Below are 19,644 nucleotides of genomic sequence, written 5' to 3'. Positions count from 1 at the left end.
TCGGTCGTTTGAGTATGCTGAATAGTCGGAAGTCACTACGAAGTCAATACGGTGGTTGCGGTATGATGTTGATTGAAAATTTGGCGAAAAGCTCACGAAGAATCAATGCAGTATGCGACGGTGCATTATCACGGTGCAAAAACCAAGAGTTTCATGACATGCTGGTAGTCGGAAGGGATTGTTTCACAGACATTAACGCGACGCTGTTTTTCGATAAAATTTAGTGATTCTGGAGCCAATTGTGCTTTCACTTTTCTTCGGCTCAAAATAGTTTTAATTGATCCAATATTTCTACGATGACTGTTAACCGTCGATACTCAATCACCAATTTGTTTATTTTATTGCCGGCTTGATGTTGATGAAAAAAACATTTAATGGACCTTCTGTGTTGAGTATTTTCACTCATCGTACAAATCTTCGAATGCAAGTACTTAATACTTCAAAAACCAACGATTATTTTTAAGTGTGTAAGCTGTCCAAGAGAAATCCTCGACTTCTGAACCTAACTAAACTTAAAATATATCCACTTTTAACTTTTAAACATTAAAGTTTTTTCGCATATAATTCGGAAGTACATTTATTGTAGAATTTTCTCTGAGTGTTTCGTAGGTATGACGGCTTTTGTAAAAAATGTTTTAACTTAATGTATTTCTTTTTAACTTAATCGGCTCCCAAAGAAGACGGGTTTACTTCTCGCAATGTTGTTTTCAAGTTTGGTGAGGAAAATTCTACGAAACGGTTTAATTGATCGGTCTGAAAATTTCACAAGACCTTTATATTTAGTACTGTTCGAAGGGATAACATCATTGATAATAAATTCCATATTTTAAGCTACGTTGAGAGTAAATTTTTTCACAAGAAATTATTATTATTTATCGGAAATCAAAATTTCGATTAGTAATACGACCATTACCAGTACATAGTTACCTATAGTGATAATGTCAGAAATACTTCTATTTTTGGATAATTTTAAACTCCAAAAACTTCCTCACCACCAGACTGCCTTTTTAGGGATCCTCCTGGAGGTCGGCTTCGAGATAGGGGAATTCAAAAATTTTCCTAATGAATCTTCCATCATTAAGGTGCATTAATTTCTGCAAAAGTACGGCATTTATTTGTTAAATAAAATGTCTATTCACAAAATTTCAATTTTTAAGAGAAATTTTTGCAAGTAAAAATAATCGAAAAGTTAATGAAAGAAATATATTACATATTGTCCTTAAAGATTATTCACTGCATTGGAAGTCTCAAGTGGCACCTAAGTTTGTCATTTATATACATATATAATAATGTGAACATATTTATAGTAGTAATAGGTAATATACAAAGCGCGAGAATGATTCGAGAATTTATCGACAAAAACGAAAATCAATTGAAAAACCAAAAGATACGTACATATGCATAAGTCTGAGTAAAAAAGCTGCGAGTATTTTCCATAAATTGACTTTCACTGCAGTTTGACCACCACACGCTCGCATTAAATTCTACTAAACATTTTCATGGTCATCTTTCTAATTGTTTTATGATATTTGCAAAAACAAAAAAGGAAGCATATAAGAAAAAAACTGACTACCACCAACGCCGTTGTAAACAAGCCATTTTTTCTGCTAAACGTTCCCGGCGATTGCTATTGTGTAGCGCTTGTTATGCACGCGCTCTATATCTCTTGCTTTCACCGTTGCTAACACCATCGTTTGCTCCTGTTGTTTACAAAGGTAACTTCATGCCATAAGAGACAAAGTAATTTAATATTTTGCCGTTGGCCAAATGCAGTCGCAGCGCGCACGTACCGCGCCCCGCCAACGCACCCTCATCGTTCGGTATAAACAAGAATTTCATTACACTGTCTTATCCGTCGCTTGTGCGCATTTATATTACGGTGGGTCGCACTCAGGCGAGGTGTGTTACAAAATACTTGCGAAAACATCTCGCACACAAAGCATACGTACGTTTAAATAAGTCTCCCAATAAAGTGCTAGTGCGAGATACTCTTCTAGAGGCAGGAAAAATTACTGTTGCAATGCACCGCGGTGTTCCCTAATGTACGAGTATTCATTTAAATGCAGTCACGGTGAGTTATTTTAATATGGAGTCGTGAACATTATTGCTGAAAGTGTCGTATATATCACATACTTGTGTGTATATAGTATAACATTTAAACACCCAAAATTTGAACTCAAAACCATTTTCAGTCATCCTAAAAATCCTTCAATATCCTGTTCTATTCAAGTTTATTTATTTTTTTTTTTGCGTGCATTAATGAATACCCATTTCTTTAGCCTATTTTGATAATCAGAGCGCTGATTTCGGAAGCAATATTTTGATAAAAAACTATTTTACGAAGTGAAGTATATACTGGAAACTGAACTTCAGAAGAAATTTAAATTTCTCCTAATATTGATACGAAAACTTTTACTCCAGTAAAGCATACCGTATGTCGTGACGTATGAGTAACATTTTAAGTATAAAACCGTGTGTCATGGCGTATGAGTAACTTTTTTTTTAGTATAATTTTTTTATCAGAAAAATATTGAAAACGACAAAATTTGCAGCGTTATTTATCAAAATTTCAAAGACCTGTCAAATTGGCATCACGTCGTTAATATATACCCTCATACTCTGAGCAGGCATAAAACAGAGTCAGTTAAGCTATGTCCGTCTGCCTGTATATGGGCCTCCCTCAGTTTTAGAGATATCAATCGTTCTTTTCTCTTAAAGAAGCTGCCAATTTGTTGGAACCGCCGATATTGGATCACCATAGCATATAACTGCCGTACTAACTAATCGGTGAAATCCAAGTCCTTGTATGGAAAACTTTTTTATTTGACAAGGCATCTTATCGAAATTTAGCAGTGATTGTTATCTAAAACAGTGCTAAAATCTCTAAACATATTGTTCAGATCAGACCACTATAGCGTATAGCTGTCATACAAACTGATTGGTCAAATCCAAGTCCTTGTATGGAAAACTTTTTTATTTGACAAGATATATTCTTGGAGTTTGGTATTTATTGTTATCTAAGACAGTGCTACAATCTCTAAACATATTGTTAAAATCGAACCACTATAGCACATAGCTGCCATTCAAACTGAACGGTCAAAATAAAGTCCTTGTATGGAAAACTTTTTTATTTTAATAGATACCTATACGAAATTTTACACTGGTTGTTATCTAAGGCAGTACTACAATCTCGGCAACCATTAAACTTACGCTGCTCAGTTGTCATGCACTACATTACTTTGAAATCTTACTCATACAAATAACAATAAATCTCCAAGGCTACTTCGCCTACTTACTTCGCGGAAGTGTATTAATCTTCGTTTAAGTATAAGTACACTGAATGAAAGTATTTGCAATTTAAAATTTTATACCAATTCTGTATTCTGTTGCATCCATGTTCCGTTTCCCAAAGGCACAATTAAATTCGAGTTAAATTGAAATTTGGCAGAAAATAGTTTTTTTTTGCATTTTGCGTTTTTTTATAAATTTTTTTATATCTCCACACTTGTTTACACTTTCTTACGTACTTTACTTTGATAATCTCTTTCCGTTTTACACACTTATTTGCACACCTTATTCCCACTGCATTTTAACTCTTACCACTTTATTTCCTTCCCGTTTTCCAGGAATCCACTTGAAGAAATTGAAGCAGTATTTAAGAGCTAATCCTATATTATGATAACATTACTACCACACTTGTTTTATATCTAATACACACACACACACACACACACACACACACACACAACTACAATGATTTGTAACGCAAATAACTTTAGAGTCACTAATCTAATACGACTAAGACGAAGTGGAAGTGGAAGATGAAGATGTAAAACTTTTTTATACGAAACAACAACAAAATCTAAATTTTTTTATAAATTATTAAATTAAACATAATTCGAATATTATTAATTCGAAATTTTATCTTTTTAGACCTTTATCTATTTTTATATACACTTGTGAAGATATTATAATAACTAACTAAATGCTTAGAAAAGTTGAGAGTACACTAAGAAGCAGCTAATATTCACAGCACATACCCACACATACACATGTATTGTATTTATGTGTACGCAAGTGGAATGGTTAAGGAATGTTAAATTTACTGTTATCACACTTTATAAAAACTACAAAAAAATATTAAAATTAATCATAATGATATTGTATTGTACTGACACACGAACTTATATATTTGTACGCATCGATTTATTATTTATATAATACGTATATGTTAACTTAGATTTTAAGCACACGACACAAGTTGAATTTTATGAATTTTATGCGAGCAAGCAGTGCTTAATTCAAATGGCAGCGAGTTGGAATTTATACACATAGTATATTTGTATATGTATTGTATATATACATATATAACTATTTATATATACTCAAATGTGGCTGAGTTGGTCATTGTTGATTGATCGCTCATTTGATTGATTAGCTGAACGATTGATTGATTGWCAAATTTTTTTAGCATTTTTGCATTTCGCCTTGCATTCACTGGCTCATTTAGCAGAAACCAACGCGTTTAACTGCACTTTTGCACACTTAGTTTTCGAAAAACGCGAAAAATGTTATCACAACAGTCCATACATCATATTATTTAGCTCTAAGTTAATTTATTTTATTACATTACACCTAAAATTATGCATTGTCCTACACATTAATATTATTATTATAAAACATAACTAATTTGTTGGAAATATAATAAATAAATGATTACAAACTATTTCATGCGCTTCTGTTCATTTTCGAGCATTTAATTTTATAATTGGTGAAGGATTTTCAATAATTTACTAAAAAAATATTATAATGCTTTTGGTGAAGGGTATGACTCAATTATGTACGCATTATGTAATTATAAATTGCTTTATTACGAGATTTTAATAAAGTGTTTGAGGGTATAGAGTTCTGAAATATTGGCGGATAAACTAATTATAATGATAGGTTAAATTAGGTTAGGTTACAGCCTAAAAATTCTGCTCAGATGATTATTTTTTGATTATTAAGGAAAGTCAGAGATTAACATACACCTTAGACTATTAAATAAAAAAAAAAAAATCAGTCTTTCGTCCCGAAAATTATTTAAGTTTTAACTGCTGATCCGCGAACTGAATTTTTTTTTTCGGCAGTGATGTAAAACTAGCGGAAAAAGCATAGACATTTAGAACGCCGTTTTTCTTAAACCCCTTTTGGGGAATGTTTATTATCATTCGTTAAAACATTTTTTGATATATGGTTTTTGAAGATTATCTCTTTCAAATGTTTGCTGCGGCTACGTCTCAGATAGTCCATCCTTTGGATCCAATTTTCAATGACTTCTTAGAGCATTTGGACTGCTAACTGGCAAATGACACGCATGATATTTTGCTCCAAAGTCTGAATCGAAGCGAGATTGTACACATATACTTTAGACTTTCTATATCCCCACAGTAAGAAGTCTAAACGTGAATTTATCTGCTCACCGAAGTGTTCTCTCAATAAATCTATTGATTGATGTGATGTGTGGGAAGTGGCGCCAAAAAAAAATTCAAAAAATTAGAAAAGTACTTCTACTTGGATCATTCGTGAGAATAGGCTGAATTATTGTCGATTCAAAGATTGTTGATTTTCGATGCCAAGACATTTAAGTATTTAGACTAGACCAGACCAGACCAAAAACTCTTAACGTGACTATTTTCTACTTCATGGCGGGTGTTTTTTACGTGGCGGGTCCCACACCAAGCGCACAGTACAGAGGAGGGATTTTTCTTCTTCTCACTTTATTTCACCTTCAAACATGTTTTTTGGCTCCCAAGAGGATATTTAATCTAAGACCGAAAATCGGAAGGTGCTTGAGCCAAGTCAAAAGAATCGTTCCTGGCCACTCCCATGTGAATGGCGCTCAGAGATTTTTCGGCTATAAAAAAGAATAAGAAGGACTGCCTGCCAACTCGACAACAATCCTCCAAATTACTTTAGCAATATCTTCTATGCAACAACTACAATATGTAGCAAATATAAGACAACACTTAACTAAAGACATTAAAGACTCTTTTGAAAATTTTCTCGACATTTGTTAACATTTTCAATTGATTTAGACAACTTTTTCTCTTTCCCACTCCTTTTCCTCGCACTGCCACTGTTTTGTTATGTGCTCTTTATTGAAATATATGTATTCACATAATTTCTGCATTCCACGCGCTCAATTTAAAATTAAAAATTTTCTATGACACATGACATGACAGCAATTACAAGAATTTTTACGTCCGCCCTCCCATTTCATGCTACTATTCGTAATAAACTTAGAAACACAGGAACAGCAACGCAGTGCAATCGACTGCTGAGCAACGCTGTACACTCACGAGAGACCGGTAGCGAGGGAGTGAGAGGCAAGCGAGTAAGTGGCAAAAGTTAGTCAAAAGTTTATGCAGAGCATTAAAAATTAATTTTGCATTGAGGCGATACGCGCTTATTTTGCAGAAAAACGGTACATAACAGAGTTGCAACGAAAAGAATCACGCCGCCATTTTTAAGTAAAATTTCACACTTTAGTGTATATAGTCGGGGAAAAGTCGGGATACAAGTATGAAGTATATTAGCGATATATTTGGTAGATTTGTAACGCCAAGCGTGGGTGTCACAGGCTTCTATGGAAGCAAAGGGCAATGCTGTGCCATAAAATTTAATAAACCGAGGGGAGGTAGAGCGAGCTTGGCGTGTCAGCAACGAAATTAGAAAACTTGTCTCTCAAAGGGTTAGTAATATGAGTTGAGCGACAGCATATGCATGCCATAAATACGCTGGCATATTGCTGGCAGTGAAAGGAACCGACGAAATTACGCGTGTTAAGCTTAAGAAAAATAGAGATTTAATTTTTTTATGTTGGAATCGTATATGTACGGATAAAATGTGTTAGTGAATAATTAAATGCAAGGCATGCGAGGTAAAGTCCCAAACGCACACGCGACTGCATAGAAATATCCAAATAATCACATTCACCAAAGCCAATAACTCATCAACCATCATTGATTGTGACTAACATTATGATTCCATGCACTTAGCTGAAACAAAAACAAAAACAACTAGCATTAACAGTGCATGGTAATAATTTATACTAAGAAATGCAATCAAAAAATAACTCAGTGCTCCCATCAATTACTTGAATTACTTGCATTCATCCATGCCAAATTAATGTGCACCGCAAGCGCAAGCAAATGCATTATCTATGTATGTGTATGTATGTAACCATTCGTAAATTTTCGTCAATTTTGTTCTAATTCTTGCAACATTTTCACACGAATTCAATAAAATTCCAAATTAAAAAGTGTTGCTGAATGCACAACAATAACCACAACAACAACAACAACGACAACAAGGATCGAATCACCGACGACACCACCGCCAACGCCAGCAACACCACCAACACCAATAGCAGCACAGTTACAGTCGCAGCCTCAGGCATTAGCGAAAGGTGGCGAAGCGGCCGAACCGCAAACAACACGACACAAGCTCGAAAAACCGAAGAAATCGAAAAAGACAAAAGCGAAATCAAAAGAAGCCGCACAGCCGCCCGCACAGGTGGCAGCACCTGAGTGGGTAGCCACACCGCCATCACACTTGGCCGCATTCAAATCGCCGGCACTAGTTAAGTCCTTGTCTGAGTCAGCCACAGTAACACCAGTAACATTAGCGCAGCAGTCGTTTAAGAATCATGTAGTTACTGCACTTGCACCGTCTGTAGCAACAATAGCACCCGCCCCCACACCACGTACCACCACAGCTCAACAACTAAGTAGCACTGTAGCGCAGTTTGTGGATATCGAACGACAGCACGCTGATGTCCCGAGCGATTACAATGACGCCGAAGATACGGCGAGTAGCATTGAGAGTGTTATTGCTGCGGCGCCATTAGCCAATTTATCGACCTCAACGACGCGCTTGCCCAACCAACAGAAGCCGTCACTGCTGCCGAAACCCAAAGTGAAAGTTGTCATACCACCTGCATTGTTGCTGCAGCAAACACAACAACAACAACAAGATGAAGAGCAACAACAAGACACGTCACCGACGACACCATCCAGTCGCATTCCCATACGCACGGCGAATGCGGAGCGGCGCGCGCTAAAGGCGGCAGCAGCAGCAGCTGCTGTTGGCGGTGTAGTGCCTGGGACGCAAGTTGAAGCTGCTACTTCCGTTGTGGTTGAGCGGTCAGCTGATGCGGTTCAACACGAGCAGTCACCGTCTAATGGGTCGAAGAGCAAAGCAATGATTAAGTAAGTCGAAATCCGATTTGTGGCTGTAAATCGTATGCAAAGGAAGGTATCTTTGTGAAGTTTGTTAGTAGTATAGGTGAAAATAGGGTCTTTTTGAAGTAATGATGTTAACTTTGGTATTTGACCGAAGTGAAATATTTGAGGTAAGCGTTAACACATAATATTATAATTAGGAAAATATCTGCCACCTTTATCGAATATTTTTTTTTTTTTTTTGAAAGCCGTTTAACATACATGACTATTAATCAAAATCTTTATATAGTTATAAACCTAACAAGTACAGTTATCGCTGAGAAACATCGACTAGAATTATTCAACGTTTTATACAATTACTTTTTATTGTCAGGGAATTTAGTATAGAGTTTCAAGTCAACATGTTCCTGATGTCCTTTAGTTGATAATGGAATGCCAATATCAAGAATATATAATATATAATCTTATTCGGCTTAATTGTGACAAAAAAGTACCCGGAAATCGTAAATAAACGCAAAATATTTAATTATTCATCAATATTTATTTTGTCGCCTTCAAGTAATCTCCAACATCTGTCCTTCGAAACACTTTTCGTAAGCACTTTTTGGGATGGCCTTCAGGTCTATCAGTGAATTTTGTTATATCGCTTCGAAAAAACGGATTACGCGGAGCGACAACTTCAATTTCGGGAACAAGAAAAAATCACACGAAACCAAATCTGGTGAATACAGTGGTTTATCGATGCTATTCATTGCGTTTTTGGCTTTAAATATGGACAAATCAAATTACGTATCATCCCTCCGGAACAAATTCATGTAGCACCAAACCGTGAACATCGAAAAAACTAATGAGCGTCACCTTGAGCGTTGTGTTTTTTTTGTTTTAGATCGTCTTTCTCCCCTAATTCCGAGGATTGTGTGCATGTCAAACTCATAAACCCATGTCTCATTGACAGTTAAAATTCACTCCATGAATGTGGAATCGGACTCCAAAAGACCAGCTTATTACACTATGAGACTCATGTCTCATTGACAGTAAAAATTCACTCCATGAATGTGGAATCGGACTCCAAAAGACCAGCTTATTACACTACCCTTCTTGAAAAAATGTCAGTTTTATCGGACCAAAATCATTTGAACGAACTCGAGCTCTCTTGCATTTCTCTAACACTTTTCTAATATTTTCGTGAGTTGAAGAGGTCGAAGGTCGTCCAAAACGAGACATATATTCAACGATCTCTTGACCGTCTTTGAACGTACCACTTGTAGCCTTGTGTTTTTGATAAAACTGAATCGCAAAGATTCCGTACACGAAATTTGTTTAAAAATACCAAAATTTAGACAAATTCTTTGTTCGATATTGTTATTCATTGTACGAATTTAAGTCTCAGTTTGAAATTTTAGAGAAAACGATTTTTTTTGCATTATCGAGTAGTATACACTTTCTTTCAATTTCTGAAATTGAATTCAAATTATTACGGTCGCTACAACGTTTTTTGTAGAAAGGGGACAGAGTGGGGAACATAGCGCCTCCGCTCCGATTCTCAGAATGGTGTTTTTCAAACTGGTTTCCACTCGCAAAGGAAGAGTTTTGAATAAATCCAGTTTGGAGAGAACCTTTTCAACGTCATTCGCTATCCCGCTACATAAACTGTTTTTTTTTTTGAAATCTTCCTTTTTCTTTCTACGAAAAACTGTCGAAAAAACAAGCGTTCATAGCGCGATAGTGACCTTCCTACAGAATAATAATGTTTTTGAAGTTTTTGATTTAGTATAAAATTGCGGCCGCAATCGTGGACGTCGTACAGGACACCTTTTACGTGTTATTTCAACAATTAACTTATCTATACATCTAATGAATAAGCATATAAAAATTACTTTGTATTCATCATAAATGTATTTATTTATAAAAAAAATCGCACCGATTAGTAAATTGCGACATTAAAAAAAATCTCGAATAGCAGTGATTTTTCGGACGCTCACACTGAGACGGTACCTTAAGTAAATAAGGACTGTCCTATCAACTTGCCAAACTAATTTTTTAAAATATAATTTACCCTGGGAATGTAAATACAATATCCAGGTACCTTTTCGTCACAATGTATAATTTTGTTCGGTTTATTTATTAATATTATCGATATTGGTGATTTGGTATACAAATTTATTCTCGATCCATTATATATCTTTAGCTTATTTTTTAGTTTACAAAGCTGTTTTTTTTTTTTTGGTTTTGTTGTGTGATCATTTTTATTACGTGTTGCAAAGATATCTGTTTCAGATAGTTTCAATAGAATAAACATACCATATTTTGAAACTCGATAACTCTTCAAAAATAATTGTGTTACTGTTCGTTGATTTGTTTTAGTTAAAAGAGTTAGAAAAAAAGATGTATTAATAGTAATTTTAGGTACTTTATTTTCACTTCATTCTCGTATATGTAAATAGTTTGTTAATTGACTGAATTATGGGTACCGTGAAACAATTAAGAAACGAACTTTGTAAATATAAGTGAAAAGAGAGTTAATACATCACGTGAAAATATAGTTTTTCTCAGGAGAGAAATATCATTTCTTGCACAATATTTTTTGTATATTTTAACAAGTCAGCACTTAGAGAATAAGCCGATTTCATAGCATAAAGCCTCAAATCACACATTTCCCATATTGTACAACAACTTCAGTGCAGGTAAATAAATATACATAAATACATAATATTCTATGTTTTGGCATTTTTAAATAACGCACGCGGCTCACAAACAAACACCAATCAAGCTCTGTTGTAAAGCGCTCCCCCTCCCCCTCCCCCTTTTCGTTAAATATATACCGTGAACGCAGTTATTATTTTGGTAATTTTACATCCTTTATCCACTTGTAAGTAAATATTGGTTGCGGTATTTGTATTTATTAGCTCGATTTCCTTAATTATCTTCATATTTTTTATTATATATTTTTAATTTTTCAAATTTTAGGTAAATATTTTTACGTAACTCTTCCGTATTTAGGGATCCTACGTTTTCCTTTTGTGTAGCAAGGTTTGGTTTTTCCCACGGCTTACCTTTTTATTTCCACGAAAAGTGTTTTTTTTAAAGAGTTTTATTTTTTTCAGCTAACAAGCAATGCGGAAAATATTAATTTCATTTCAATTTTTCCCTCTGCAGTGCTGAGAAACGCGCGTCTTGGCGTGCTGCTCGTTTGCGCTCATTGGAACAGGGCGCTCAGGAGGCGCAGAGCGTCATACAGAATATGAACAAAATCGCTGATGATCTGCTGACGACACCCGTCACCACCGAGGTTTGTATGCATAATTTCGATGCAATCAATTTTAGTCCTTGCATACTATAATCATTACATGATAACAATTATTAATCATTATCGAATTGAATAAAAGCTCCTTAAAAGTCCCCACCCGCAATCTAATGGCCAGCTAATACGTCTCGTAACAGTTTTGCTTGAACTAATTACATAACGGTTTGTTACCAAATGTCGTAACCCAAATGCATAAAATACATACTTACATATACGCCAAGTGAATAAAATTACGGTGCTTGTGTTTTTTGTATTACTACTGCCTAATATAACTGCATATACATATATAGTACATATATAATTTAATTGTTTAATAACTAACTTTCAAACTGAAGACTAATTTCGAATACATTTGGACTATATGCATAAATTCGGAAAAAATCGAAACTAATTCAACTAAGTAGCAGAACGAATTTTTATTAGCAGCAAGGAAATTAAAAATAGATTATTCTTAAACGATCTAATGAAGCCTAGAAGAAGCACGAATGCTTATTGGATTGTTATATAGCCAATATAATTTCACTTGTGGACTAAAAACTTTTCCTTTCAATATTTGAGGTAAAAAAAGTTAAGCTTAAAAAGCAGCGTGCTTCAAAAATATAAATACTAATAGTTTTATTAGATATTACAGACCTTTTCAAAGTTCTAGCGCTTATGCTAAAGTACCTAACTTCGGAGCGCTAAACTTTAGAGACTGGCGTAACGAACAAACAACGCTTATAAATGTGTAAAAGCAAAATATTTTGCTAGATAACTTTATTACTGTTTTATAGAAAACAAGGCGCTGAAACGAAGGCTAGCAGAATCTCTATGAAAAAAAAAGATTCTATAAAAAATATTTTATTCAAATATTTCATTTATTCGCCAATCTACACCCATACATTTAGCATGCATACGGTGAAATACATTTGCTAATCAATTTCCATTCTCATTATTCTTCTCATATTTATTTGTAGCAGACTAAAAAGATTGTTTTTCCAAAAATCGCAATTAAATCGAGCGATGGTCCGGTTATAATACGTGAACGTGAAAAAATACTCGATGAAAAAATTGTGCGCCGCACTGAGGAGGTGCCGTGTCCGTTAACGGGGCGACCTCAACTGCGAACTGTCGAGTACATTGAGAAAACCATCGAAACTGAGGTTAGCCGTGCACTTATCCAGTTAATATTGGAATTGTATAGAAAAAACATAAAAATTGGTGGCGATTTTAGTTAATTGTTAATATTTAGTTAAAAAAAAGAAAATAAAACACGCATCACGTTTTCTTCTTACAATATTCACACGTTAGATACATATATAGTATATAGATTTTCTTTTTCAATTTTGACACTTCTTCGTTAATTGACATTTGTAACCGTTACTTTCGCGTGTTTTTGTTATAGCGCGTACAAGCAATTGTCATTTTCATTTATAACTCGTACATATACTCAGCGGGAAGGAACATTTGTTATATATTTCACATACTATTTTTTTTTTTGCCTAGTCTTGATACAGTAATACATAATGTGCATTTGTGCACAAGTTTTCCTCATTTAGTATAAATTTAGTTGTATTTTTTCATATTTTGCACTAACTGTATTCTTGTAGAAACATGTTTACCAGAGGGTGCTTCAAAATGACGCGATATTTTAAGAGAAAATTATATTATTCTTGAATATGTAACATAGTACGATAAAAATTATACTTCGGTAATTGAAAATGTCACGAACCATGGACTACTCGATCTGAAGCCATAACTCTAACTACATATGACTGTATGCTTGGGTTGTTTTTCGAAGACAATAGAGTAAAGAAATGGTTCAGTCAAAATCGGTGTTTCCTCAACAATCAATCCAAATATTATTATGTTAAAATATCAGCACATTTTTGGACACCCTGTATAATGAATAGTATTTGCTGTAGACCAATTAGATTGCGCACCAGCACCAGAAAATTCCTCAAAGCTTTCACAGCACAATTTTACATTTTTGCACCATTTAGATTATATGCTAATTATAAAAAGATTTTTCCCTATGTTTTATTTGTTAGTAGTTTTCGGAGAATCTTTATTGTATTTATACTGAAAATTATACGCCGATTTTATTAAATAGTGTTTGAGATTTGCTAAATCGAATAAAATAATTTTAAAAGTTTTTATGAACTTAGATTTACCAGTTTGAATACGTTTGCGGCGATAGCCATTCTCAAAAGTGTCATGAGTTCTTATGGCGATGATAACCCTTTAGCAAATAGCAACTTATACTATCCATCGATAACAGATCACTTTATTAATTAACCTCAACTGTTAATTATAACCAATAAATAGCACTTGAAAATCATGCTGACTTCCCCAGCAGTATTTTCAATCAGATCCTTCAGAACAGCTTTCGCTATCACACCTAATAGTTTAACTTTATATGGAATAGTAAAACTTTTGAAGATACGCGTAGACTGAAATATGGTATATAGAGTAGCTCATCTAATTTTTGAAAATGGAAAAATAATGGTAAAATGAAATCCATTGCAAAATTAAGATTAAATAACAAAAATGATATGATGAGAAAAAGTAATTTTGGACAAACTGAGCTCGGGAATGGGCTGATTGAATGGACAAGCGGTCTCTGCCGTATTCTGCCGATTTCCTGTAAAACTTCGAGTCGTATGGAAAAAGGTTATACGACAAAGTTGTTGGTATTGAAAACACTTACAACTTTTGTTAGTACAGTCTTTTTCACATAACCTCAAACTTTTGGGAAAACTTCAGACTTTTTTTTTTTGTAAATTTCAATATATTTAGAATATGTTTAAATATTACAAAAATAACTGAATTTTATGAAAACAAAATGAGGATAAAAAAATAATAAAATAAAAATTAAACATTAATTGTATTGAAAGGAGAGTCTAGTGGGTGGTATCTTTTCAATCTACGTCGTAAACTATTGTCCAGCAGTTGAATCGTTAATACATATTCACGATTCTCCAAACGGAACTTTATTTTGAAAAGTTTAAATTACTTTTAAACTTGGATTCGCTGCACTACCCCAGTTTTGAATGCCATTCGTCCAGATCGTGCTAAGTATTACCTTGTAAATTAACAACTTATTCTTCAGACTGAGGCGGAATCTTGCTCTAAGGAACCGGTATAGTTGCTTTAACTTTATATTTATTTGCGCATATGTTTGTTGATAACAACTGACTATATAAAGCTAATTGAGGGCAATTTCTGTGCTTGAGGGTATGTATATACATTTACGGACTTTTCGGTGTTGATACCAATGTTATATTTGCTGAGCCACGGTTTTAGAGTACTCAGTTGCATCTGCAATTTTCTGGAAAAATTATCAGGATTGCCACTTGATGCTAGCAGTGCAGTATCATCAGTTGCCGTCATTGTGGAGTCAGAGTTCACCACTGGAAGGTCTACTGCATAAAGCAGTTTCAAATCCGACTCAGCATTCCTTTAATTTGAATAATAGGCCTAGATGCTAGACTTTTTCAAACTAAGTGTTTAGATCCCAAACATGCTGTAAATTTTTTGACTTCAAATATTTATTTTATCATTCTATTTTGACTTATTGAAGAAATTCTGCTTTTCACTTAAAAAACTCATTTTTAAAAAAGCCATATTTTGAAATCTCTACTGTTCGGCCGTACAAGAAATATATACTCTACTAGGATAACTTTTTGTAAGAAAATGCCACAAATAAAGTAATAATTTTCAGTAAATAAATACAGAGTGTTTGAAACCCCCCCGAAATTTGAAAAATTAATTTATTATATAAAAAATCAAAAACTTTAAAAATTTACACAAGTTTGAGATTATGACAAAAAGATAGATATTTTCTTCACTTCCAACTTTTTTGTATAACTTTTTTCCAAAGGAGCTCTCTATTTTTTTCTGTACCGCCCTAATAATATACAAGTCTATATAAGTATCTGGTAATACCTAATATTTTTTCTATACGAATATAAGGTTATCACATTATCACTGGGGTATTTTGGAAGATTTTTTCCTTTCTATTTTTTACTTTTAGTGTAGCCGCAAATAAGTTAAGCCAGTATTCACACTCACCGAGACTAAACTATTCCGACATTTTGTCACCATGTTTGACTACAATTACATTGTTTGCTCACCAAAGTCACTTCAATTGCTGGTGGTTTGGCTATTTACATATGTACATACATACATACATACACCTGCAGAAAGCTGACACATTTTGGCTGCCCTTGGCATAATTTGAAATTTCTTAATGGAAATTCACAGCTGCATGAAAATTGAATAAACTTGGCCAAATCGGGACAAAACCAGCAAATGGCAATGCAAAGTAAACAGAAATGGCGGACGTGAAATAAAAAAAAAATTAAAACAGAGAAAAATGTCACTGCAAGCACGCACACGCCACAAATTGTAAAGAAAGCCGCACACTAACTAACACACGACGAATGACCCGGGCGGACCATTTTTGTCAAATTTATAACGGCGCTGGTGTGTCATGACCAAATTGTTGCTATTTTGGAGATTTTCAAGTTAAATGAACAGTTGTAGTTGTAATAGTAAAAAAAAACTTCGCGAAATGGTTTGGTGGTACGCTGTTGAGCGACAGTCGCTGTTTGGGCGTCATATAAATAGCCTTTACGATAACCACAACAGTAAACGTGTGCAGTTCAACAGTGAAGATTTTTTTAAATTGTTTTCTCAATGTCTTTCTTCTCGGTTCGTCTAAGTTAACGTATAAGCCCACATGTCCAATATTTCGGCTCAAGCAAAGCGGAAATGTAATCAGCAAAGAGGAGGAAAATAACAAAATAGTTGAAACACAGTGTAGGCGACGCAGCTTCGCCTCTGCGTTACAGAAAGTTGCAAACGGAAATAACGGTACGGAAAATTCGTACACTTCCGTTTTCCGGTCAAAGAATGCCACAATGCGTAGCTAACAGTTTCTCGCACTCAGCAGCTACATACAAATTGTCTACAAATGCGAGCCCAGAACAACATTGTAAGGCAAAAGTTGTGAAGAAACACAGAAACCTTGAGTCAGAGCTGCTTGTGGTTACTAAAAATAAACTTAGTAACTTAAAGTTGTGAAGGTCCAATACACGTTTTTATAGGATATGAAAAATGGCGACTGTGTCTTAATGAAAAATATTTTCACTGAAGTGAAAGTTCCAATTCTAGAAGAATGGACTGTAGGTGCGAATCTGTTTTAGTTTTTGGAGCTTTAGTATCAAATATCGACAAAAATTTGTCTAGCAGAGAATTCGTCTATTTCCAACTTCGTCGTACTTAAAGGAGGTAAATCTGACCCTGTGCCAAATTTCAAAATTTCCATAATTTTTGGCAGTCTTGAGTATGAAGATCTCGTTCTATCTACATTGAGAACACTTAAATTTATATTATGAATAGGTATCGCTACATGCGCTGTCGCAAAATCCTTTTGGCCGAATATCGATCGCAACAGATCTAGTGATCTCTTTGCCCTCGGTAAGGCTGGCCTCTACCTAGTTGTGGGGCTTTTAACAGGCAATTGCCCTGTTGGCCTCCATGTTGTAAGGCTGGGAATCTTACCACACGCCATCTGCTGAAGCTGTATGGGAGAAGCTGAGGAAGAACTCGACACTTCCTTTATGATTGTCCCGCATTTAGCAGATCAATTCTTAAGGTTGGGTTTTCCTCAATTGATGCGCTATCAGCAGCAATACTTATTCTCGACGGCAGCATTACGAGCACTTCTTTATTTCACTGGGAAAGGAACATTCTGTACTGTGACTTCAAATTTTTCCACTAGACGCTCAATTGTTGATCAAACAAGATGATTATAACGACCATAAATTGGACGTAGCGCCCTTAAAGTTGAGGTCACTGACTCCGAATTTCGGAAGTAAATTTTAATTATTCCGACTCATTGTTTAATCGTATATCTTTCCGTGATGAAATAAAGAAACCTTACTGAAGAAAAATGTCAAAAAAGCGGGAAAAATATGATTGTCCTTAGTAAACAGGTAGACTTTTGTAGCGTCCCTATGGAGAAACCCGTTATATGCAATTTTGAAACAACCCGACCGACTTTCCTCTACATAACACATAAATACATACAAATGTGGCTTAATATTATTACTGCAATCCTCCGCGCTGTGCGACAGGTGCGTGCATATATGGTTGAACTCAACTTCCAATTTCAATGGCTCAGATGCGCTTCCACGCCCCAGACATCCTGAGAGCCATGCGACATTGAAAATACTTTGCCAGCTTCGTGAACATTTCTGCTTTCGAATAAAAATTACAAAAATATACCACAGATTCGCATACACCTCTTTCCATGTGTTTGTAACGTTATGTAAGCACATTAAATAGACCGGAGACAAGTGAACGAAATTTATTTAACTCGCTTTTTTACTCACCGACCCAAGCCGGCGCGCGGTCGTGCTTATGGCAGGTGGTGATTTTAGATTTTTACCGTTGTTGCTGTGTACACTTTGCTTTCTGTTGTCGTGGGTGCGTTATTTTACGGAAATTTTCGCCAAATGCACTCAAGCAGAAGGCGTACAAAGTGCACATCTTCGCCAACTTGTTCAAGGGCGTACAACAACAACCAGCTATCGTGTGTGGATGCCAATTTTTGTTGCACAGCGTAAGGAAAAAAGAGTTCTCGGAATTTTTCTCTTATTAAAGTGCAAAGTTTTAGATAAGCTCAGCGCATTTAGCGCACTTTGCTTGCAACTAAGGAGCGTATTTAACGTGGAAAACAAGTAATTAAGATCTGGTTCTCACCGCAGAAATATTAAGTATGCAGAGCATGCTATAAAAATTAAAATTCTAAAGCTTGAGATGTGTCCTGTTGAGGCTGGTAATAGAATTAAAGATAAGATCGAAATTCAGGCAAATGAAGCTGGAATTAGAGGTAGCATAAATCATTAAGTCACAGGGATCCTGAAAATAGCATACCGTTAAGAAAAAATCTGTTAACTAGTAAGTATTTAATGGTTTGTTTAAATCGGTTTTTTTCGGTTTTAGTGAAATGTTTATTTTTTTCACTAAAAACCCCTCATTGAGAAACCGTCACCCACCCTGAAACCATATTTGTATTACTTCAGGGTGGCGTTCCACTTTTCTCATTAAAATATTTACATCTGCGCACCTTCTTTTTTTTTTGATGCATAGCAGAATTGCTACGAATTTCTTCACAATCGCCCAGTTTGCTTTACTCTCCTGCATGACGCTGATTGAATTCTTCGCGCTTATTTTTCCAACCAGGTTTTCTACGGGATTCGTTATCGTTCACATCGCATATATCCAAAGAATGTAGGTATGAGAGCTCTTCCGTGACCGGATAACTGGATTGTGTAACAGTCGACTTCTCCAAATTTATGAATTTTCCATAAGTTTAGGTCTTTTCTTAGTCTGGCCGCCCGTCTGCCGCGACTCTCATTCTCTGATTTTCGTTGTCATGTTGTTATTGTATATTTCTTTAGCTCTGCTTAGTGAGCTAGAGGCTCGTCCATTTCATCGGCAGATTAAGCTATCTACGCGCTTTCTCTTGCTGTAATTACTGCTGCAATGTCGTCCGAGTAGCTAAGTAAGCACGATTCATCCGGCGATGACCGCTATCCATCGTGTTCCCTCTCTAGTCTGGTACAACAGGTTTATGTTACTGTTAAGGTAGGTCCGCATCACAGCCCTGATGTAGTCGGGAATTTCAAAGCTTTCTTCGAAAACGTCGATCATATCCAGCCATCTGGCGCTATTGAAGCTGTTTCGGACATCTAAAGTCGCAAGACGTGTAGGAGATTGGAACTTTATTCAGACATAGTGGGTAGGTTAGATTGGGAGAGGTCGTAGGATCTCAGTTGGACAGCTGCGAACTTTGTCTGTCGAGATATTTCACTCTCAGCCAGGCAAAAACTGTGAAAAGAGAAGAAAGTGGCAAGTTCATTCCAACTCGTCTTTCTCCACACAGCTTTGGCAATAAGTTAAAGAAAAAAAGAAAGAAATAGTAGGTATGATAAAGAGTAGAGGGATGGAACATTTGGTGAACTTATGACATTTAATTTTTCTTTTTAAGTCTGTGAATTATTTTCGATTTTCGAGGCTCTTGCCAATAAGGGGTTACGTGGGTTTCGACGGTAAAAAACAGCA

At 35.2% G+C, this 19,644-nt stretch overlaps 1 protein-coding gene across 11 annotated transcripts in view; it reads left to right on the top strand.

Moving 5' to 3' along the window:
• Positions 1 to 19,644, top strand: part of LOC108970407 (protein lap4) — a gene marked incomplete in the record, with an annotated part of 147,788 nt that overhangs the window by 123,472 nt on the left and 4,672 nt on the right. For 8 of the 11 annotated variants that reach the window (XM_018935756.1, XM_018935747.1, XM_018935750.1 and 5 more), the window contains 2 exon segments: positions 7,305 to 8,252; positions 11,382 to 11,514. In XM_018935756.1, coding sequence (XP_018791301.1) covers positions 7,305 to 8,252; positions 11,382 to 11,514 — 1,081 coding nt within the window. 11 annotated transcript variants of the gene reach the window in all.

Source organism: Bactrocera latifrons, unplaced genomic scaffold (genome assembly GCF_001853355.1).
Source record: "Bactrocera latifrons isolate USDA-ARS-PBARC rearing strain unplaced genomic scaffold, ASM185335v1 scaffold_3, whole genome shotgun sequence".
In the NCBI taxonomy this organism is placed as follows: Eukaryota; Metazoa; Arthropoda; class Insecta; order Diptera; family Tephritidae; genus Bactrocera; species Bactrocera latifrons.
Note: the sequence above shows the minus strand (reverse complement) of the source record. Positions and strands in the feature narration are given on the sequence as shown.